This window comes from Pundamilia nyererei, unplaced genomic scaffold (assembly GCF_000239375.1).
Source record: "Pundamilia nyererei isolate P.nyererei 1_Seehausen unplaced genomic scaffold, PunNye1.0 scaffold00081, whole genome shotgun sequence".
In the NCBI taxonomy this organism is placed as follows: domain Eukaryota; kingdom Metazoa; phylum Chordata; class Actinopteri; order Cichliformes; family Cichlidae; genus Pundamilia; species Pundamilia nyererei.
In genome coordinates, this window is record NW_005187482.1 from 2,468,851 (window position 1) to 2,493,514 (window position 24,664).

At 38.4% G+C, this 24,664-nt stretch overlaps 3 protein-coding genes across 3 annotated transcripts in view; 1 reads left to right on the top strand and 2 right to left on the bottom strand.

Annotated features, from left to right (window-relative positions):
- Positions 1-1,802: 1,802 nt before the first annotated feature.
- nosip (nitric oxide synthase interacting protein) lies at positions 1,803-8,917 on the top strand. Its single transcript, XM_005738098.1, has 10 exons — positions 1,803-1,915; positions 2,146-2,232; positions 2,356-2,461; positions 3,880-3,961; positions 4,700-4,835; positions 5,032-5,183; positions 5,666-5,782; positions 6,093-6,163; positions 7,471-7,579; positions 7,814-8,917. The coding sequence occupies exons 2-10, from the start codon at positions 2,163-2,165 to the stop codon at positions 7,883-7,885; spliced, it is 915 nt and encodes a 304-aa protein (XP_005738155.1). The 5' UTR covers positions 1,803-1,915; positions 2,146-2,162; the 3' UTR covers positions 7,886-8,917.
- A 2,701-nt stretch (positions 8,918-11,618) lies between these two features.
- Positions 11,619-19,511, bottom strand: rcn3 (reticulocalbin 3, EF-hand calcium binding domain). Its single transcript, XM_005738099.2, has 8 exons — positions 19,370-19,511; positions 16,928-17,151; positions 15,596-15,789; positions 14,813-14,985; positions 14,650-14,710; positions 14,471-14,562; positions 14,009-14,116; positions 11,619-11,909 (listed from the first exon to the last, which is right to left on the bottom strand). The coding sequence occupies exons 2-8, from the start codon at positions 17,143-17,145 to the stop codon at positions 11,802-11,804; spliced, it is 954 nt and encodes a 317-aa protein (XP_005738156.1). The 5' UTR covers positions 17,146-17,151; positions 19,370-19,511; the 3' UTR covers positions 11,619-11,801.
- Positions 19,512-21,782: 2,271 nt separating this feature from the next.
- abat (4-aminobutyrate aminotransferase) overlaps positions 21,783-24,664 on the bottom strand; it is a 33,175-nt gene continuing 30,293 nt past the window's right edge. Inside the window, exons 15-16 of the mRNA XM_005738100.1 lie at positions 24,388-24,499; positions 21,783-24,061 (exon numbers count right to left, since the gene is read on the bottom strand). Of these exons, the coding sequence (XP_005738157.1) occupies positions 23,940-24,061; positions 24,388-24,499 (234 nt within the window). The 3' untranslated portion in view covers positions 21,783-23,939. The remainder of the gene's footprint in view (positions 24,062-24,387; positions 24,500-24,664) is intronic.

The following is a 24,664-nucleotide window of genomic DNA, read 5'->3' on the forward strand; positions in this document are numbered from 1 at the left end:
GTATACGTCACTACAATGTGATTTGGAAAATGTCTAAATATACCGACAACAGGCACTTCCGCGGCAATCTCTTCAATCGGAGGACCCTTCACGTCAATTCCCGACGCGAGGGGGGTACCCTGAGCGTCCATAAGTGAAGCAGAGGGAGCCTGACCATGCGTCACACATTTGACGAGTTGGGAGTGAGAACGTGTTGCGAAAACACATATGTAGTTTTTCATTTAAGTTATTATATTATACAGCGTTGGTGATATCCAGGCAACAAAACACAGAAACTATGGGCTAAAAATCAAGTTCTAATTTCATCTGTGTGATGCATCAGTAACCTCAATTTAATAATTAGAGTCTATTAGAGTCTAATTAAAAGGAGTGTTCTTTAATAGCAATAAAAGTTAGAACAGATAATCATCACCTGCAGTCACCAGAAGATGGACCTCATGGTTGTATATATAAATGTGTGTGTGTGTGTGTGTGTGTGTGTGTTCTCTTTTAAGTGATTTTATATATGAAGAAGCACCCCTGTGGTCACAGGTTGTCAGAAGATCTGGAGGCCATAGAGTCAAATGGGGATTCATCCCATCATCAAGTGCTATTATTTTAATCATAGCTGCATGGGTTTAATTTCAAAAATATGACTAAAGGAGAAATTCATAGGAAAGACTGTGGCTGGGCTTAGTGCAGTGCGATAGCAAATTTTGAAGTGTGATTTTACAGGTTTTAATCTTTTGGTGTTGTGACTTGTATAACCAATAACAACACCAAAAAAATCAAAATGATCTCAATCAGACCTGATTGAGATCATGAGAAGGGACATAGATATGGCCCATGTGGGGAGAATACACGTTTTAACTGTGGTGGGCAGCACAGCATTATAATATTAACAACAACTCTACATCATGTAGAGAAAAGTCCATAAATGGATAACATTATTTTTTCACTACATATTTAATCAACTGTACATATCAAATTAAACACAAAAAAGAAAAAAGAACTGTGTAAAGGTAACAGAGAAGTTGTTTTTTTTTTTGTTGCATGGATATATATAGATATAAAATATGATGTTGATAAAGGATGGGGGAAATTCAAGAGGACCAGTAGAGAGGATCATCTGATAATGCTACAGTGGAGTGCTTGAAGTTTATAATGGCAAAAACTGAGTAATGGACACTAATTAATGGAAATTTAAAAAAAAAAATCCTTAATGATGGAAGTAACACACGAGTAGGGATGGGCAAAGCGAGGCTTTTCTATGCAGCTGTGCAGGACTTGGATTGAGGTTTTGAAACAGTCTGACACCCTCATCCATAGCGACACCTAGTGGCTTTTTTTTAAAATTATCTATCGCCACATCTTGGTAACCGTGTTTGGTGAAATAAGGACAAGCTATGCATAGTTCTCAATAAGGCCACTTATTAGACCAGTCTATCAATAGTTATTAAGTGATTAGTGATTAATCATTGTTTTGGGGGAAATCTCCATAAAAACAAGTAAAGAAAAACACCAAGATTGTTCAATATCAGACTCCTTAAACCTGGATGACTGAGAGCTTACACAGATATATGAGAAAGATAGCAGAGGATCAAGAGCCTACTTAAATTGAAGTTAAATTTGTTCTTTTTTTTTTTTAACTTGCTGTAGTACAAAAGAACATTAACAAAATTCTAAGACAGACAAATTTGATTGAGAGCATAGGAGGGGTTTCCTTAGTGTGTCTGTCTGTGTGTGTTATTTTTGTTTCTTGAGAAATTCTATTCCACTCCATTCCACATGGCGGCGCTAGTGTCATTTTTGGGTGGTTTTCTGGTCACTCAACAGTGTTCGAGTAACGCGGAGAAGAAGAACAAAAGAAAATAGAACGAGGAAGAAGTGCGTGTGGCTGTAGTCTGCGTTAAGAAAAGATTGTTAAGCGGATCTGGTAATAATAATTTGCTTGTAAAGCTTTTTTAGTCCCAACTGGCCTTTTTGTTTCTTTTTATCTGTTGCCCTCTTTTCAATCGTTTGGTTTGGCAGTGTGTTTTCGAAGTTTGAAATAACAGCTAATGTTAGCATAACAGCTAATGTTAGCTATATCTGCTTATATCATCAGCTGTAACAAAATAGTTTCCCAAATATGAGACAAATTATGAATTTTGTCATTTAAATTAGAAAAAACCCGAAGGACAATGACTCGCCATGGAAAGAACTGCACAGCTGGAGCTGTCTACACATACCACGAGAAGAAGAAGGATACAGGTGAGACATCCTCAGTGCTGCGAGTTCTTGTCTTTGTTCTCTCAGATTAGTCCGGTCAGAAAGAGAACATGATTTTCTGTATAATCTCTAGTCATGTCATTATCTAACTCTGATCCTGCTCAGCGGCCTCTGGTTACGGGACGCAAAGTGTTCGACTTGGCAGAGATGCAGTCAAAGACTTTGACTGCTGCTGCCTGTCCCTGCAGCCCTGTCGGGATCCTGTTGTCACGTATGTTTTTTACTCCAACACACAAACACCTGCACACAGGGGATCAGTTCATCACTAACTGAATAATTACAGTAGAATTTTGAATAGAGTGGTATTCCTTTATCCTTTATATATAAAAATGTGGAAGGAATTTTCATTTTATATAAACTCTCAACAGCCTTAATAAATGAATACATTCATGAATTTATTTATAATGAACCTTAGATCATACTACGCAGTTTCTTTAATGAATTCAGTTCTTTTACGTCACGTGGTTCTGTAGTCTTTAGGTGTTTGGTTTTTATAGACCTCTACCATCTGACAGAGAGGAGCAGAGTGATCAGGTGGTTTCTTGGTGGAGACGAATTCTAAATTATATTTATGGATAGCTACAGGCAAGAGGCTGTGTCAGTGACATAGTACAGGATGTGTATAATGTTCTGAACTGATTTAACAACAACACTCTGCACGGCTTTTTTTATTAGCTACAGAGCAAATTGTGAACTACTTGCAATAGAACAGGAGGAGCTGCTGTGACAAGTCTGTAGGGGGAGCCGTCATTCTTTAATACAACTGTGTTTGCAATCCTGTGAAGCTCCAGAGTTGATATTAACATATTCAACTTTTAAATGATTTCATTCATCATGGAGGGGGGGGGTCTCTCCGAGCCAGCCTGGCCTTACGTGGAAAAGTAATTTCCCCTCCTAGTGACACCAGGCCTGATTACTGCCAGACCTTTTAAAACAGGAAGTCAGTTAAAATGAACTTAAATAAATAGAACAAAGTGAATTTGGCTAAAAGTTCTCAAAAAGCAACACAGTGGTGGCAGGTTTAAAACATGTCAACAATGTCAAAAACTAGTAACAAAAGCATTTGAAATGGTGGGTTTGTGCACCAGATGTGCGTAGTATTTTTGTGAATAAGGCTTTACTGCAAGTGACCTATTCTTATAATAGGACAAATGAATCCAAACCATCGTCAGCAGAATGACTCCACAGCACAAAAAAACAACCAGATTCTTTCACTGTAGACATCAGACTGTAAGATTTTTCCTTTGTAATTTAAACGAAATTAGTCCGTCTAATCCAGGGAGCCTTGGTATCAACCAGTTACCACAGTTAGCCAGGTCAAACAGATCTGGCATCATGCTTGTTTGGCAGTCGTGCAGTCTTGCAAGTGATCAGCAAACACACACCAACTCCATCTTATTACAGGTCAGGAGACTTCACCTAGTGGTCAAGTTCTGTGCCACAGCATTCTACAGTTTCTGACAAATAGACCTGAGCTCCCAAGCTTTATATATTTTTAATTAGTTATTAATCATATTTAATTGAACTATGAGTAATTATAATAAGCTCTAATAAACACACACACATTAAAGCATACGATCTAATGTTAGCATATGTATAACACTGTCATGTTTCTGTTTGTGTGACCAGTCCAGATGGATACCTCTATGAAAAACAGGCCATTCTTGAATATATTCTTCACCAAAAGACACAGATTGCCAAAAAGATGAAAGTAAGTAACTCACTTAACTGTTCTTAACTCCTCACAGGTGCTTGGACTGTCACGTCCACAGCTAAACACCATGGGGTTTGTTTTATGAATCAAGGCTTAATCATCGGGGTAACTAACACTGAAGAAGAAAGCCATGCAGACCGAGCTGTGTGCTATTTGTCACTGGAATCTACATGTATTCATTTGGTGATGTAGAAAATGTTTGATATTTTTGATTAGACAGAATTAACAGAGCTTGTTTGATATTTAATACCAAAAATACTGAGTAGAAAGTTGAATTTGACTTTGGCAATAAGGTGATTTCCACATCAGACCAGAAGACAATGAGTAAATTTTAAAGTTTAAAGTTTCAGAGCTCTAATGTTCAGCTGTACATGTTACACAGCATATAGCATAAAAAAACTCTATTTAAAATATTAACTGTTGATGCATTTTGTGCAGGACAAAAGTTAAATGACTTTTTATACAAGTGCACACAGACCCTGAAAGAGCGCACTTAAAAAAGAAGGTTGATGAGCGCCATTGCGACTGGGTTTTTTAGGCTTTGCTAAGCCAGCTAATCCAAACAGAGCTTGGATATGTTGAACTTGCTTCATAGTCACTCCTGTAAACAATGAAACAAACAACATAAAATCTACACTGCAGCCAACACATATGAAAGAGCTTTCTCTAAGAAATAATGGCCTCTTGTCTAGAACTGTGAGTGCTTGGCTTTATTTTCTTCCTTGATTTCTTCAGGCGTACGAGAAACAGAAGCAGGCGCAGAGGAGCAGCAACCAACTTGAGTCCAAGTCAGAAGAGCGAGAGAGAGTGGAGAGGTTTAAAACAAAGGAGAACAGCATTGTATCTAAACCTATCAACCCCTTCACATCTGGTGCGTGCATGACTGTCAAAATATACCTTACGATGTTGGCCACAAGAAGAAACCAAAGCTCAGACTCTACCCCACAGACTCTGCGCTATGGCTGCTGCTGTCGTCACTTGTGTTGTTTTAATGCACCCAAACTCTTTTTAAGACATTTTTTATAATGAATACAATTCTGTCAAAACTGCTTTTTTCTTTTTTTCAGGTAAGAACATTGGAAGTGAGAAGGACGGGACACAGAGCAGCCCTGGAGAATTATCCAGTGCTGCCACAGCTGCAAGTTCCAGCCAGAGCCTGCCCAGTTTTTGGATTCCCTCACTGACACCAGAGGCCAAGCCCACTGCTCTCAAGAAACCAGTGAGTGACTGATGATGTTTCTCATGCCGAGGAAGGAGTTGAGCTACACTGGGTTTTTTTGGGGGTTTTTTTTAAACAGACCGGTGAAAGAGAAACAGGAACACCTCTTTGTTAACTACCCGCCATGAAATTACTTAAAAATGCTGGTGTAATAGACCTTGGAGCACAAGTGGGCCAGATTTGTGTGTGTTTGCCAGGTTTACCTGTTTACTTTATTAGTCAGTGTTTTAGTGTATGAATGTTTACTCTGCGTTCCTCTTTTTGATGTTGACCCTCTTTCAGAGGCCAATGTCAGGTTGACCTGACATCATGATCATGTGGAAACATCTTAGGGTGTCACAGAGTTCCTACAGCTTAGTGACTACGCTTACTCAAATATATTTACTGCTAAATTTGAGTATTTATGGGAAGTAGTTATTAAAAATGTAATGGCATAATTTTGTAATGGCTGCACTTTTCTGTCCATCTCTAACATCTGTCAGAGCAAGACTGTGTTATGTCCAATGTCTGGAAAACCCATTAAGATGAATGAGCTTATCACAGTGCGTTTCACCCCCTTGGACCCAAGTCTGGATCGAGTTGCCCTGCTCACCCGCCAGGTCAGTTTACTCAGCACACAGAAATAGATTGTCAGGCTTAGAGCATCAGAAATGTTATCTCATATATGCAAGCCCTCAGACTTGGTAGCTGTTAGCATGTTTTTCTAAAACATTACATTACACGCTTCTTTGTAGCTGTGAATACAAGTTATTTAAATTGAAGAATAAACAAAGCAGGTATAGTCAGAATTTGAATTAGAAGATTCACACAGGAAGATGTTAGCTTTCTCTATGGCAGCTCCTTTTAACAGTTGTGTGTGTGTAACTTGACTTTGTCTTGAGGCTGTATAATTTTGTCATTTCTTTCCAGGACAGGTACATATGTACAGTGACCAAAGACGTCTTGGGCAACAGTGTTCCCTGTGCTGTTCTTCGACCATCGTGAGTGCCACCTGTATTTGTTTATGAACAAATTTAGAAGTCCCTCTGACCATGCGTACCAACAAATGACAGCCTGGCTGCCTTGAGAATTAGAGCACAAGTCTTTAAAATTACTTTTACTACTACAAATTAATACCAGTAAGCCCAGTCCCACCTGTCCTCAGCAACCTCCGTCCCTCGTCTATAAGGGTTTTTCATAAATCTGCTTGTCTGGGGGATCATTGAACACTTTGGTTTTAACGCTCAGCTCTCTCTTGACCATGACAGACCGTGCGTCTGTACTTCTTTCTCCTTAAACCTCGGGTTCCTGTTATTCAATTTTCTACAGTCAGGCTTCTCTCCTACAACATTGTCAACGTGTTTCTTTATATCGAGAAATGTGGGCAGGGCAGTGTGCAAATTGTGTGGAGTTTTCACATGGCTGCTGGTTACGAACAATTCCGAGTTACAACAGAATCAGCTGCTACACGTCTTTCATAAATCAGACAGAAATTTTGAACACAAATGTATGTTTTGCACAGGATAAAATCATTTCCACCCTAATGTTAGTAAATGGGGTCCAATGTTCTCTGGAGTGTGAGGGGATATGTAACATTAGGGCTGTTCGATATAACCATATATATCGGATGACGATATAAAAACATCTATCGTTTCATTTTACACTATCGTTTGTTTCGTGGTGTCGCAAAATAAACTCTTTTCATCGTTTTGATGGTCACTGTAGTGGCTATATTCATTTCTTAAAGTTCTCTCTTTCTCTTATAATATAACCACGCTAAGGACGGACAAGCACCTGTTTTTATGTGTTGTCGTTAGCAACAACGACGGTAAAACCATTACGTGTCCGCTTGTTTATTTTCCACATAAACCTTTCAGAATAAAGCTCAAGATCCTGTTGAGACTTTTCAAAATAAACTGAATCACGTGAAAGAGTATGCAGAGTATTTACAGATGAGAAGCAAAAAAGAGCCGTCAGGTGCTAAAAAATAAACCTTAAACTCAAACGTTAGAACAGGCTTTTCCCCGCAGCACGCCGTGTAATAAATACTAAGTGTAATAAGCGGCCGTTACAACTTATGTCTAAAAATGTATAGTTTCATGCATCGGTTAAAACACTCGACTCCAGCTACACGACGCCCAGCTGGAAACACTTCACGCAAGTCGAGCTGCCCGAGATTCGCAGAACTTTCAGAAAATGTAAAATGTTTGTGATTTATATCGTTATCGGGATGATAGATGTCTTATATCGGGATATGAGATTTTGGTCATATCGCACAGCCCTATGTGACATGTGTCCTTGTGTTCAGGGGCGCTGTGGTGACGCAGGAGTGTGTGGAGAAGTTGATCAGAAAGGACATGACTGATCCTCTGACAGGAGACAAACTTTCTGAAAAAGACATTATTCCACTGCAGAGGGTATGTGAAAAATAATTCTAACAGTTTTTAAAAAAAAAAAAAAGGATTTCAAATGTTTATTTTTGAACACTCATCCCAATGTTATGAATTCTGTTGCTGTCACTCAGAAATCAGAGGTGTCATGCTGCAACCTGGCAGACACAGAAAACGTGGTTCGCTGTTTGAAAGCTGATTTTTGAGGAGCAGAGACTTTTTCTCTCTTTAACTGTACTGTGGTCCTTTGTGTTTTGAAAGGGTGGAACCGGCTTTGCAGGTTCTGGGATTGACCTCACGGCCAAAGAGGCTCGTCCAGTGATGCAAGCGTGAGGCGACCGAAGACTCCACAGTGGTGCTCATTCTGTAACTTTCTAACTTACTTTATAATGTCTTATGACTTTTTGCTTGACAGTATTTCCTCCTGAATGTATTTTTATTTTGCTGGAAAATGCTTCCGCTGACTGTACAACACAGATTTGCTGAAACTGCCATCCAAATGTTTCTTACAGATTAATGTCAACAATTTCCTTTAAATAAATCAGCATTTAAGGCTTAAATCCATACTATTATTATTTGGTTTGATTTATTTTGTGCTCAGGAGGCACCGCAGGTTGTGAACTAATCAGAAGGTTAGTGGTCCACACACTTTAGTGTCTTTGATCTCCAAATTGCTCCTGATGCTTAGCCGAGTGTAAGGATGTGCATAAATATGCTGTATGAAAGTGTGTGTGTTGTAGGAAAAGTGCTTTGAGTAGTCAGAGCAGAAATGTACAAGTACCAGCGTATTTACATTTTTTCAGCTTTTATGGACTACAGGTAAGTTTAGTTATAAATAAAGCAATGTCTCAATGTTTTTATTGTGTTCATATCATAGATGAAATTTACAATCCAATGCATTGTCTGACAAACTTGAGTGGGTGCTCTAAACATGCATGAAGTCCTGTTCTAAGCAGATCTGTTGTTGTTTAAATTTGAGCTGCTTCACTGTTCATGATGGAGATCTTCACATCGGGCCCCATTCACTTAGATATGCACAGTAATGTTCTTACTTTGAAACATGCTTTCTTGACATTTTTGTCACTGTGTGTATGTTAGTGAATCAGTCAACTGGGCTGTGTCCAAACCTGCAGTCTCCATAGTACCACAGTACCACACCCCCACTTCCCACGCTTTCCTCGGGTGAAGTGGAGAAAGCAGTAAGAGAGTATGCCCTGCTAAGGCTAAAAAGTAGATGAAACTCTGTAGAAACTCAAACAGTAGTTTCTTGTAACACTCACTGTAGCTCAGAAAATGTATACAAAATTTAAAGAATTGAATTATGAATAAAAATGTATTACTAATAAACATGTACCCCAGTTTAAAGATGAGTCAGTTTTGTAAGATAAGTGTGGCCTTAAGTGTTTTAAATTTGTATAGGATGAATCAATTCAGATAAGAAAATATTCACGAGTCATCGATTTTTGTGTAAAACATTTTTATATGGGACCAAACTGAAGTCACAGTTCATCACGGCCATCCACCCTCATCCCTCCATAGTCGGTCATTGTACTGGTCTTGATGAAGTCCATCTTGTCAAGTATCTCAGGTAGACTCAGACGGCCATCCTGATGAGCAAAGTAGAGGGATGCTTGACGCAATTTGAATTGAACTGAATACTTTATATTCTTATGGAGTCTAACAGTAAAATCTTTACTTTAGAACAAATTATGTTTGTAGGCTAATCATTTTTACAATGTGTACTGACCAAGCGCTTCATTAGATATGATTATTTGAACATTGTTATAATTATGTTACAGTACAGAGAGATACATTAGCATTCCCAGATATCCGCGGAGGCTCAGTTTGAAACTTCACTGTGCAGCGCTCTGTTCCTGTGTTTTTTTTTCAGTATTAAGGCAAAGGATGCGAATTCATGTTGCAAATCAACACACATTAAAAACTAATGCAAAACAAGCATCACCTCATCTGTTCCCAAATAATACATTTTAGTTTTAGCAAAGCATATCCTGCACATTATTCCAAAAGGCTTCCTTTCAGTGTTTTTGTTTGGACTTGATTTTTCTTTTCACTGCTGTGTAGAATTGGTCGGGACATTATGAAATCTCAAAGATCTATTTAAAATTCACAAAATTGCTGAAATTGAGAAAAGCAAAATGATACGTTTGAAACTATATGCATGAGAAAAAAACTGTATACAATCTGAGAATATAGCACAACTACTCGATTGTCCAAGTGTATATGTATATTGCTGTCACATGACATACATTCAACTGCCACTTTATTTGGTAATGCCTGTTCAACTGTTTGTTAAAGCAAATAACCAGTTGGCCAATCTCATGTCAGCAACACAAAGCATTTAGGCAGGTGGACATGGCCAAGTCAGCCTAAGAATCACAATGGGGTAGAATATGATTTATGTGATTTTGAATGTGGCGATTGTTGATGCCAGACAGGGCGCTTTCCCAACTCTCAGGTTTATGAAGAATGGTCTAAAAAAGAGGAAATATCCAGCGAACGTCAGTTCTCACCGCTCACTCAACTGCACCTTAAAGCAGATCAACCAGCTAAGAACAGGAAACTGAGGCTACAAATGGACCTGGATAAATGCTGTACTCCAATATACTCCAGTATACTCCAGTCCTCAGATCTCACTTAGAGCAGAACAACTTTGGTATTTGGTAGAAGGGGAAATTTGGATGTACAGCTGACAAATCTGCGCCAGCTGTGTGATGCTGTGAAGTCGATCTGGAGCAAAATCTCAATCTTCATGACGTGCGAATATGACACAAGATTTAGAGTATGTATGCATTCTATTTCTTTCAACTAAATCTCTTTTGAGAACATGTTTATATTTGCTTTTAACTGACAGGCAATTTCACTGTTACTACTGACATAGTAGATAGTTGGGGGTGGGGGGGTTATTACTGTACATCAATACAGTAGCAAATAGTCTTTAGTAGGGAAGTATGTGTAGAAACAATAAGAAAGAGCAATACTGGTTTTTGTGCCAAAGTATTTAACCCTTGGTGGAGCTAGTTGCCATGCTTCCTCACTTCACTGTATTGTCTTTTGCAAAGAAATACATTAAACACTTTGACACTTTTTTCTAAGCTGCTTATTACTGAATGGCATTTATTGAAATAAGCCAGTGCACTTTAATGTTCATGACATAGTCATCTGCCGTGTTGAAGACTACTTAGCTTAAACTGTACTCTACAGAAAACAGTTTGATACCATAATACTGTAAAATTATAAGTCATAATTTCAGCATGTCCCTCTCCAGAGGAATGCATCTGTTTGTAATGGATGTGAACGATGGAAATAATCTTTTATTAAAATTTACTAATGCAAATGATGGTCTGCTACCCAGATAATTCAGATCTTCTCATTCTGATTATTGTAGGCTCTACCTTACAATATAAAGCACCTTGAGGCAACTTTTGCTGTAAATAAGATTGAACTGAATCTCTGTCTGAAATGGTGGGTGATAGACAAAAATGATAACACTAATGTTTTGACCTTGTAGTGTGTACAAACGTGCTGACTGGCTGCGATTGAGAAAAAGGAAAGTGGCCGGCCACAGCCATTATGGTGTACAGTCTAAATGTTATTTTTGGCTAATTGGCTAAAACATATTTGTCCTGCAGCAGCCACCGTAGCTAGGATTATACACAAATAATTCAGTTGACTACAATCTGCAACTTACTGTCATCTAGCAGTAATATGTTTTTTGTATACTTTATAAATCCCCTGTAGGGAAATTACTCTCTGCATTTAACCCATTTACTCAGTGAAGCAGTAGGCAGCCACCAATCCAGCCCCCGGGGAGCAGTGTGTAGGGACGGTACCTTGCTCAGGGGTACTTCAGGGTAGCCATTCGGTGGATTTGAACCCCCAACCCCCAAACATGGGGCGAACACTCTACCTTTACACACTGCAACTCTAAACTTAATCACGAAAAAGGCAGAAACCAGCAACATCTCTTACACAATTCGAGAACAACTCTGACAATTATATTTGTAATAATTTAAATCATAATGTGACTAAAGAATAATAAGTACAATTGTAGAAAAAGAAGACTTTAATCTCTCCCACACCCTCCCATCCACACACTCAGACAAACATTTGATAGCAAATTTTGACATGCTGCTTTTGTTATAAGAACATTATTGATTACACAACTAAAACAGCATAATCCAGACCCAAGTCCCACGCCTACTCTGATATCCCCATAGCTACATTTTCATCAAAGTTCATCGTGCTTCTTCGTTAAGTCTTCACCATAATTGGTAGCCTGACTGCCCACAAACATGTTCCAGTTGGCTAGAATCTCCTTCTTGGTTATTCTCTCATCCTGTTGTTTGGTCACCAGATTCCATCCATTGGTTTCATTGATTTAGTAGTTTGAGTGAGAGAAGGAAAAGAAGGAGTAATGAAGAAAGCAAGAGACAGAAAGAAGCTTGTTAATAATTAATCCAAAATTAACACAATTATTTCAAAGACAAGTGATTTTAAGTTAGCACTGTGTTGACCAAACTCTCCAAAATGCTGGAACTCTTATACTTATTACAGTACTGTACAAAGGTCTTGAGCCACCGCTCATTCTTTATATTTTGCTGGAAAAAGTAAAGGGAAACAGGTGCAGCAATTTATTTAAAAATTCAAAATACATGGAAATGATCAAAAAGAATTAAACCAACTTCAAAGTGCTTGAATTGCACAAACGTTCACCAGTAATGATTGTAATATGTACTGTTAGAAAGAGGGGGTTTGAGGGTATCACATGGTTGCCAGTAGGTAGCATAGGAGTAACAATGACTCCAGACATGCCTGCAAAAGTATGACACGAGTAAGACTATCATATGGTCTTCCCAAGGGGACACTAATGGGGACGCACTGAGTACTTGTGAACATTGTAACTTTTGCATTGTATTATTGTAGGGTCTTTACTGTTTAAAATAAATTCCAACTCTTGTTGTCATTTGGTGCCTTATAAATAAAACTGATGTGTATCTAAAACATCATGTGTAACTATGAATTTTAAAATTTAGTTCAAGCTTCTAAATCCATTACTTTGGTCTATAGCTTTTCGATACACCCTGTACCGAAAAGGGTATTCCTTCAAAGTCCTTCTGATCAAGCTACGTCTCTCTGAGTGACACTGTAGTTAGGGGTTAGGGGAGCATACAAAATCACTCTGTACAGCATATACAGGTAAAAACAGACTGTACAGTTCTAGTCTGCAAGTCATTTATTCTTCAAAAGAAACTTAACACTCTCAGGCAAGTTTTCTTGTCATTTCTTTAAGCAGCAATTCTCCAGGCTTCCTGAAGGAGATTCCAAACTTCTTCTTTTGATGTTGTGTTCTCTATCAAGACAATCCTACACTGCTTCTTTAATGTTAATGTCTGGGCTCTTGGGGAGGCCAGTCCACTGATACTGATAGGCCTCCATTGTGTGTTTTTTTTCTATTCAGGTATGCAGTGTGTTTGTCATCGCTGTCATGCTGGAAAATGAAGCTGTTGCCATCACACTTTCCAAAATGCATGGCAGATCAAAACTTGACTGTTCATTATTTCACCAAGTTTGACAAGATTGTTAACACCACTGGCTCATATTCATTCTGAAACCATAACAGACTGTATTGTTTTACAGATGGCTATTCACTGTTTTACCTCTCTCTTGATCTCCTCCACACATACTGACAACACCTTGAATCAATCATTTCAAATTTGGGTTCATCATTCAGACCTGTTGTTGGCTCTCTTCCGCAGTATGTCTTTTATCCTGTCTTCTTTCTCTCTCCCCAACCGGTCGCAGCAGATGGCCCCGCCCCTCCCTGAGCCTGGTTCTGCCGGAGGTTTCTATCTGTTAAAAGGGAGTTTTTCCTTCCCACTGTCGCCAAAGTGCTTGCTCATAGGGGGTTGGTTGTTGATTATATAGTGACTTGAGGCGACTGTTGTTGTGATTTGGTTCTGTATAAATAAATTGAATTGCCACTAGCTTTTAATTATACTACTTTGGTTTCCCCTGTTTCTCTTCCTTAAGGACAGCTTTTGACAATCACCTTTCCACTTTTTCAATCATTTTAAACCCAGTCTTTGTACCTGATCATTTTCAAAGACAAACTTTGAAAGACCTTCAGGAAGCCTGAAGAAGTATTGTTCAACACCACCTTTAACATGTACAAGAAAGTCTTGGAAACAAAATACACGGATATAAGAAGGGGCTCAAGAATTTTGCACAATGCTATTGTTTACATGGAAATATGTTTGGCAGCTGCCACTATTTTTCATGACGGACCAAATAAAGTGCTGTATTTTCGTCGGCTACACCTACATTGTTGGAAAAATGAACTGGTAAATAAACGTAATTGCTCTGGTTTTTAATGTCAAAATAAAGCCAGAAAAAAAGCTACCAGAATTAAAAGAATTTAAACAATGATTAGTCTACCTTGTCAGTGTCTGTCTCGTGGATCAAATGTTTGGCTTCATTGTCAGCATGGTCAACCTCTCCAGGCAAAACCCACTGTCCTACTTCGTCAGCATCCAGGTACCCATCCTAAACACAGAGAGAACATTTAAAAGTAACCGTAACAGTCTAAAACCTCCTAAGTGGCACTGAGAATCTGCTACCAGGAGTAGCAGCTTCTTAAAGTTGGACCAACCCAAAAACCTTGGAAAATGCTAGTGGTTATAGCAATGTAGCCATTGCCTGTTCCATTTTATCTATATAGTGCCAATTCACATCAACAATTATCTCAATGTAAGTAATGTGACCATTTTTTTTGAGGCTGAAACGAATCCTTTTACTTTTATGGGTTTATGTCAAATTGGTACCATAACTGTGTTTATAGGTATTATTTTTCTTAATGAAAAAAATCTGTTTCATTTTGAAGAACTAAGGATCTTTTACCTTATTGGTATCCCTGATCTCCGAGAAATGTTTCTTCTCTGTCTGGACCCAGTCAGGCTCACTTTCCCCATCCTCGGCTGTGTACATATCACCTGTGAAACAAGAATAATACACACATTTAGGACTGACAGCCTCCAGTGCAGAGAGTAGCTGCTCAAATAGTCAAGTAAGTAACCTACCGATGTATTCTTCTAAGTTGATCTTCCCGTCCCCATTCTTATCAATGTCCTCCACAGTTTCCTGCATAAGAATATCATTCAGTTTTCACAAATTAAAAATCAAGTGATAGACACAATTTGCCCCATTTACATTTACATCCCGGTAATCAGTAGTAGGCTTTACCTGAATTACCAAATCTTTCATGTAATCAAACTCCTCAGGGTGAAGGAAGGCAGTGAACTCCTCACGTGTGGCAATGCCATCACTGTCTCGGTCAGCCGTCTTAAAGCGCCTTTCATCTCTTTTGAGCATGGACTTATAAGTCTCCTTGTCATCAATATCATCAAACTCCTCTCCTAAGAAAAGAAAAGATTCATTTTCAGCACATCATTGTCTTTTGGGTGTGGACAATCCACTGGCACTTGGTTGACGAGAAACAGAAAAGTAGTAAAGCACACAAAACTCAAACTATGGGACAGAAAAGGCCAAATTTAATGACAAGCAGTAGTGGTGTATAAACACAAAGGAAGTGAAAAGGGGTGACATGTTTCCCAGCATATTTCTAAATACTTAGAGCTAGTTGTATAGTAGAGAGGTCTCATAGCTGAAGGCTCTGCCTCTACTTTAAGAAACTTTAGGAAACACAAGTAAATCTTCACTTTGAGAGAAAACAATCAGTGATCGAGTGATTGGGCTTTGGATGGAACTTGCGTTGGAATAATCCTAACTCTAGAAATTTGAATCATTTGCATTTCCACTTGCTAAACAACACTGCGCCCTTCATCCACTGTGCCATTTACAGAAATCAATGTTAGTCTCTACTGTAATTAAAACATTTATTTTCCACTATTATGGTGATACTAAAAGCAAAAAGCGGAACAGGCAGAAAAGGAGATTATGGAAATTTGATCAAATAGGGAAAAAAGGAAAAGAATAAAAATTGAACTATTAAGGTTTCACACACACCCAGATAGTAGCCATAGGTGGTGTTTTTATACTCCTCCCAGCTTATCTTGTCATCTTGGTTCTTGTCGTAGTCCTTCCAGTGTTTGTTAACATTTTCCTCGATGTACCTCCTCTGTCGGTGTTTGATCCAATAATGCAGCTCTCCGTGGCTGACGTAGCCATCCTTGTCAGTGTCGATACGGTCCACTATCTTCCTGTGAAGGGAGATGGAGAAGTTTCAAGTCATGATTATGTCTAGTGTCCAGACTATTGTATCAAATGCTAATTTTTATATCCAACTGTCCTATTTGGGCTCTAGTCAATGTGGAGTATGTGAAATTCTAGTCTGAACTGGGTAATGAGTCTTACTAAGTGCTGAAATGCTTTAGACCACAGGCTACATTCACCAATACAGTATGTTACACCCATGACAAAATTCAAATAACACTGGATTATAAACACTGACGTCTTTCGACTGTGAGAGGAAGCTGGAGTACCCATGGAGGCATAAAGAAAACATGCAAGCTTCATGCTTCTTTATTAGATTCAACCAAATTATTGTAGCCACTTTGTCATGGACTGTAACATATTAGATATTAGATACAGTATTAGAGATTCTGTAACTGTTTTTTGAAATGGGAATTACATTTTGACTAGAGGCACATTCTTTAATCGTCTCAGGGTACTTTCATCGAATGGTAAAAATTCTGAAATGGTGCATACTTAGACAGAACAGCTATAAGTTTGTCATTCATTCATTATTACACAGAATCGAAAGCTCCAGTTAGATTAACACATTAGTATCAGCCTAGTTTTATGCCTTAGAGCCTAGCTACAATTTACATTGAATATAAATTTAAAGTCAATAAATTATGAAAAATTAGGTTTAAATATCTGGTGAAAAATCATCCATTTGCAGTGCAGATTTCTGACATTTTGTGTATATTTAGGTGAATGTGAGTGTAAAACTTAAGTTAGACTTGTATCCACCTCATATTGTGTATCTTTCTGAATTTTATACGTAGGTATTTTTATTTATACAGTAAATAAAGTCAAAATTATATTTTTTCATGTAACTGAAATGTTTCATTATTTGGTTTAAAACCATTAAGAAAGTTACAGACTAAGTAAGTATACACGTTTTATACAAAACATGTGCATACTTACTGCATTTGATGTATTTTACCATGTAATATATGTAATACATATTAGGGAATTTAACACATGCATATGTGTGAAGAAATGGCTTTTATTTTTCGCCACACCATTGAAATCAGAATAAGATTTCTCTAGAGCCGCCCCTGAGGCAGAACTGAATAGTTTAGAAAATCTGTGATAGTATGTCCAACTTACGCTAATCTATCTTTGCTCTCCTCAGGAGTCAGCTGGTCAAAGGTCTTGGCCTCTTCTTTACCCAGGAAGGCCTCATGGTCATACTGGAAACTGTGAGCATCATCATGGGCGTGGTCACTCAGATCAGGCTGGTGATGGATGCGCTTCTCCTGAGCAGGCACAGCAAAGGCAACAGCGGCCAGGAAGTAGAGCGATGCTAATGAATTCAGCAGCATCATAACTGACTTCAGGGGGTGAAGAGAAGACAAAAAGTCAAATTCACATGGAGAGCACAGACCATATGAGAGAACACAGCACAAAGTATAACACACAATACACTATTACAAAACACACGTACACTACTCAAGAAATAAAAAACAATAGCTGAAAGTGCAATATATATATATATATATACAGTGGGGCAAAAAAGTATTTAGTCAGCCACTGATTGTGCAAGTTCCCCCACCTAAAATGATGAGGTCAGTAATTTGCACCAGAGGTACACTTCAACTGTGAGAGACAGAATGTGAAAAAAAAAATCCATGAATCCACATGATAGGTTTTGTAAAGAATTTATTCGTAAATCAGGGTGGAAAATAAGTATTTGGTCAATAACAAAAATACAACTCAATACTTTGTAACATAACCTTTGTTGGCAATAACAGAGGTCAAACGTTTACTATAGGTCTTTACCAGGTTTGCACACACAGTAGCTGGTATTTTGGCCCATTCCTCCATGCAGATCTTCTCGAGAGCAGTGATGTTTTGGGGCTGTCGCCGAGCAACACGGACTTTCAACTCCCGCCACAGATTTTCTATGGGGTTGAGGTCTGGAGACTGGCTAGGCCACTCCAGGACTTTCAAATGCTTCTTACATCACTCCTTTGTTGCCCGGGCGGTGTGTTTTGGATCATTGTCATGTTGGAAGACCCAGCCTCGTTTCATCTTCAAAGTTCTCACTGATGGAAGGAGGTTTTGGCTCAAAATCTCACGATACATGGCCCCATTCATTCTGTCCTTAACACGGATCAGTCGTCCTGTCCCCTTGGCAGAAAAACAGCCCCATAGCATGATGTTTCCACCCCCATGCTTCACAGTAGGTATGGTGTTCTTGAGATGCAACTCAGTATTCTTCTTCCTCCAAACACGACGAGTTGACTTTATACCAAAAAGTTCTACTTTGGTTTCATCTGACCACATGACATTCTCCCAATCCTCTGCTGTATCATCCATGTGCTCTCTGGCAAACTTCAGACGGGCCTGGACATGCACTGGCTTCAGCAGCGGAACACGTCTGGCGCTGCGGGATTTGATTCCATGCCGTTGTAGTGTGTTACTGATGGTGAGCTTTGTTACTTTGGTCCCAGCTCTCTGCAGGTCATTCACCAGGTCCCCCCGTGTGGTTCTGGGATCTTTGCTCACCGTTCTCATGATCATTTTGACCCCACGGGATGAGATCTTGCGTGGAGCCCCAGATCGAGGGAGATTATCAGTGGTCTTGTATGTTTTCCATTTTTTGATGATTGCTCCCACAGTTGATTTTTTCACACCAAGCTGCTTGCCTATTGTAGATTCACTCTTCCCAGTCTGGTGCAGGTCTACAATACTTTTCCTGGTGTCCTTCGAAAGCTCTTTGGTCTTGGCCATGGCGGAGTTTGGAGTCTGACTGTTTGAGGCTGTGGACAGGTGTCTTTTATACAGATGATGAGTTCAAACAGGTGCCATTCATACAGGTAACGAGTGGGGGACAGAAAAGCTTCTTACACAAGACGTTACAGGCCTGTGAGAGCCAGAGATTTTCCTTGTTTGAGGTGAACAAATACTTATTTTCCACCCTAATTTACGAATAAATTCTTTACAAATCCTACCATGTGGATTCATGGATTATTTTTTTTCACATTCTGTCTCTCACAGTTGAAGTGTACCTCTGGTGCAAATTACTGACCTCTGTCATCATTTTAAGTGGGGGAACTTGCACAATCGGTGGCTGACTAAATACTTTTTTGCCCCACTGTATATATATATATGATATTTATAAATGCACAGGGATATAAATGAATAGGAGACAACGAAGAACCAACAACATTTGAAGACTGTACTTCATTCAACAAAATAAGTACAACTCATTTTACTGACATACAATTTGAGTTCTTCAGTCTTTTCCCAGCATTTTTTCTGAGCTGGTCATTCTTGTTTATTTCTTTGCTTTAACAGTCGTCTGCAAGCTAAATAGTTCAGGAGCAACAATGCATTATTGACACTGATGAAAAAAGAAAAATCTGGTATCCGCAGCGTCAAATCACAGTAAACGATTCATGTCATCATGAGGTAAAAGCATCCATAATCACTTTCTCGCTCTCTTAACATTGAAATTCATTTTTAAAGTTCTGATAGAATAAATACACAAAAGCTCTGTCATACACCACACATCACTTTTTACATGCAAGAAAAAGATGAACTCACCAGCTTTGTTGCGCCACTTTTTACAATATACAGGTAGAGGGTCACTCCAGAAACAGTCCGCGTTGGCAAACGCTAACTTTAAATAACAATGGCAATTGGGCGGGTTTAGATACACAGCTATCCAATCATCAGTGCCTTAAAGAAAACTCTAACCAATAAAAAGTTCGTCAAAGTATGGAGGCGGGGCGGGAGGGAAACGTTTCAAGGCAAGTTCTTATTGGCTTCTTACCGCCACGTTGTCATGCAAACGGTCCACGTATTAACCATCATTCGCTCCCGTCGAGGAATCGAGGCGAGGGATCGTCATGTGGTTCACATACGCCCTATTTCCCGGAAGTGGTTAGGGAGACGTAGTGCGCGCGTGCACGAAAAAAACAAAAACAAACAAACAAAAAAGAAAACGATCATGTTAGACAAACTTAGGCTGCTACAGGTGAAACTCGAAAAAATTACAATACCATGCAAAAATCATTGATTTCAGTAATTCAACTTAAGAGGTGAAACTAATATATCATATAGATGCATTACATGCATAGCGAGATATTTCAAGCCTTTATTTGTTATAATTTTGAGGGTTATGATTTACAGCTTATGAAAACCCCAAATTCAAAAGGTCAGAAAATGTGAATATTGTGTAAAGGTTCAATATTTTAGGCTCAAAGTGTCACTCTCTAATCAGCTAATTAATCTAATAACCTGCAAATGGTGCAAATGATTCATGAGCCTTTAAATGGTCTCTCAGTCTGGTCCAGTAGGAGTCACAATCAAGGCTGCTGACATGACAGTTGTACCAGAAAACCATCACTGACAGCCTCCATAAGGAGGAAACCTCAAACGGTAATTGCAAAAGAAGTTGGACATCAGTGCATCAAGAGCAGCCACACACAGACAGATCCTGGACATGGGCTTCAAATGTCATATTCCTCTTGTCAAGCAACTCCTGAACAGCAAACAATGTCAGAAACGTCTTAAAGAAAAAAGAACTGGTCTGTTGCTCAGTCCTCTTTTCTGATGAGAGCAAATTTTGCACCTGATTTGGAAACCAAGATTCCAGAGTCTGGAGAAAGAATGGAAAGGTACGCAGTCCAAGATGCTTGAAGTCCAGCGTGAAGTTTCCACAGTCTGTGCTGATTTGGGAAGTCATGTCATCTGCTGGTGCTGATCCAATTCAATTCAATTGAGTTTTATTTATATAGCGCCAAATCACAACAGTCGCCTCAAGGCGTTTTATATTGTAAGAAAGACCCTACAATAATACATGCAGAGAAAAACCCAACAATCATATGACCCTCTATGAGCAAGCACTTTGTGGACAGTGGGAAGGAAAAACTCCATCTGCTGCGACCGGTTGGGGTGACAGGATAGAAGACATGCTACGGAAGAGAGCCAGAAATCAATAACAAGTATCATTCAATGCAGAGAGGTCTATTAACACATAGTGAGTGATAGTGTGCTTTTAAGTCCAGAGTAAACGCAGCCATCTACCTGGACATTTTGGAGCACTTCATGCTTCCTTCTGCAGACGAGCTTTATGGAGATGCTGACTTCATTTCCCAGCAGGACTTGGCACCTGCCCACACTACCAGAAGTACCAAAACCTGGTTCAATGACCATGGGATTATGATGCTTATTGGCCAGCAAGCTCGTCTAATCTGAACCCCACAGAGAATTTATGGCGCATTGCCAAGAGAACGATGAGAGACATGAGACCGAACAATGCAGAAGAGCTGAAGGCTGCTCACATAACACGTCAGCAGTGCCACGGGCTGAGAGCATCCACGCCACGCCGCACTGAGGCAGTAATTCATGCAAAAGGGACCCAAACATATGCATGATTATACTTTTCAGAGGTCCAACATTTCTGTATTTAAAATTCTTGTTTTATTGATTTCATGTAATTTTCTGAGCTTTTGAATTTGGGGATTTCATAAGCTGTAAGCCATAACCATCAAGACTATAACAATTATCATACTTTCACCTTTTAAGTCGAATTACTGAAATAAATGAACGTTTGCATGATATTGTAATTTTTCAGAGTTTCACCTGTAGAAAATAAAATATGACAGCTTAAATGATAGCACTTTGTTAGTATATATTGAGTACAGAAATTCAGTGTAATATAGGATTAGTGTCATAGCGTATATAACACAGTTAAATAAAACTTTAAGTATTTAGTATAATTCAGCCTTAAATGATTATTATTTTTGGAGCTGGTGGCATATTTTAAGCTGTGAGTTCCCTTTTAAAAGTTTTTGCACATTTAAAATGAAAAATAATTCTGAGGGGCACGTTTTTTTTTCTTTCTTTGTTTTTTCAGATTTGAATGACACCTAGCTGAATACCATAACCTATCAGTCCATTTACAGTTCTATGATTTTTATTAGGTCAAAAACCTTTCAACAGAAACAAAAACTCAAGTTTCTCAAAACTTTATTAATCACAGTACATGGACAGAATATTTTATAGACAACAATCTATAATAATTACATCAAAGACCATCAATATTAAATCACAAGTGCAAGTATTTAGTGTAAATGGGTTTTTTTTTTTAAGATTATCACAGATCCTCCATATAATGCCTGACAACAAGAAGACAGGCACCATTGTCTAAATCACCATCATATTAGGAGACACCCTACAACCCAACCTTCATGTATGTTCAGTATTAAGTGTAGGATGATGATCTGACCCTGTGAACTGTTTTTTAATTCACTACATTAAGAGGGGTAAAATTTATGCAACGTAAATGTAAAAAAGGAGAAGAAATATTGTTTATTTGTATTTCGTTCTAATAGGTAAACAATAAAGACATAATTAGAAAAGACATGAATCACATTCCTAACACTTGCCTAAAAGCTGCATGGAACATTTGCTACTACTGAGGACGTTCTACAGAAGCAGACTTTAAAAAATTAAAATGCCAAATATGTCAAAAGAATTTCAGCTTTAAAGTTATTTGGTAATTTATTTCAGCTTCACATTGAAACTAATGTGTGCTTTTGACCACCCTCTGTAATAGACCTGTGCGTTAAGTTCAACTCCCCCTTAACAAAATAGCTTATCTAGCTACAGTAAACTTTTACTTGGGTCTGTTTTGTTCTATGTGTAAACAGTGTAGATAGTAGCATAATGATTGTACGGGTTTAGTATTTGCTAAAGTGTTTATGCTTTAACTTTTTAATATGTTATTTTGAATCAATGACTGTGAGCACATTACCTTGTTTGTCATGTGTCAGACTCAGAAATGGTTTTATGCAAAGTGTAATGTACTTAAAACCCAAATAGGATGACATCGGTCTCGAGCCTATCCCAGGTGACACAGAGTAAAGCAAAGTACACCCTAATGTCACAAATAAAAAGTATTAAATGAAATCAAAAACAAGAGAGTCTTGAAAACAAAATGTAACCATATTTCCATAAAATGTCAAGCAGCAACAATGAAGCTCTTTTTCTTTAAGAGTAAAGTAAATGGTGTTACCAAGGCTCTCATTTGAGCAGAGGGCATAAAAAATGTTACACTGAAATAACATGCAGGCACTAAATTATCTATGACATTTTCATGGTCTATTTAAGAGTGACATTTTCTTGGCTACATCATTTCAAGTTTATTACTATTAAGAGCAACACAATAGTCATAACATTATGGACAGTTTTAACGGACAGTTTAGATTGATTGTGTTCATACAGAGAGTCAGCACTGACACTGTACTCTGTATCCAGGATAGGTGCGTGGCAGGATGAATGTATGCAGTGAGGCGACTCTTGCATTTGAGCACTAAAAGCAGCTTTATGCAACACTATGAGTCAACAACTAAAGTTCATTAGGAGTTAAGACATTTATTGTGTTTATTGCTATAGTAATTGTTACAGAATTACAACCACATGTGCAGTCGTACTTCTGAATCTCATATATCTCAATTCATAAATGTAAAAAGGTTTAATGTTTTACATATTAGGGATATTTTCCCTGGTAATATTCAAAACAAGAGTGTTTTTAGGCCAGATTAAGAATAAAGCAAACTTTATGTTTCCCGATTCCAGAAATTAAGCAGAACAGTGCCACAAAAAAACAACTAACGTTAGCTTTAGAGAGCACTTTAATTTGACGTAAAAACCAACACTTTTTTATGTGAATGTGAAATGAAATACTTCAGTATAAGTTATAATGGCGAGATTTTGGAAAATACAGCTGCGTGATGTCTCATCATCTCCAGAGCAGACTGGCCAACATTTCTGTACAAAGACAAATTGTTTAACTGTTTTCTTTAAGGAGTTGTTTTCCAGGAAAAAGTAACTTCAACCAGACTTGAATACATGTACATGAACAGAAATGAATCTTTATTTAAAAAGATTCTAGGCTTATTTTAACAGATTTAATTTTCAGAAACATGAACATTCTACAAAATTTGCATTTACTACAACTAGCCTTCTTTTAGCTGTAGCTCAGGGCTAGTTGAATTTTATTTTGTTTAGATTGTGCTTCTCTGTTCTTAAACTGTCCAGAGTTACGTTTCCCCCCATTCTGATTTAACTCAGGATTGTATATTTTTAGAAGGATTTTGGAAAGGATCTATTTGTGCTGCGCCAACACATCATTAAAAATATTGAGGAAGAGGTTCACATGATACTCCTTGAAAACCAGAGCTGGGCGGAATCTGATTGTGCGATCCCCACAGCCCCCGAGGAGGACGCCTGCCAACGAAACAAAATGGAACAACAATAATTGTTTTTTACAGAGATATCAGACAGATATCTAGCACTTTCAAATATGATTCCTTTGATGACTTCGCTGATTAGTTTCAGCTATATTAAAGATAAGTTAAGGTTACTGCTAACAGAAATGACAACATCGTAAATTTCTTTACTCCTTTGGCTTAGCAAAACCAAAGGATTATCCTCATTATTGTCTAGTTTTGCAAATATCATAAACTTGTCTTCCATGATCTCCATGAGTGCAAAACTGAACCAAAGGAGCCATCATAAAAAAGAAAAACACCATATATTGATATGCTTTATACCTTTGTCTCTGGCCTTGAGCATGATCCTGTCACGTGTGGCATCATCACAGGCATCAATGGCACAGAACGTCCCCTGTCCTCGGGCTCGACTCAGTATGCTGGGGTACTGAGCCTGCGGAAAAAAGCCACGTAATTTATGATCACGACCATTCAAAGCATTCAAATGCAGCATTACGCTCAGTTAGTAAGCTTAAAAATCAGCAAAAATATTCAGGTCAATGATTAACAACCCTCCTTGAATCGCTACCTTATCGTGGTGGAGGGGTTTGTGTGTCCC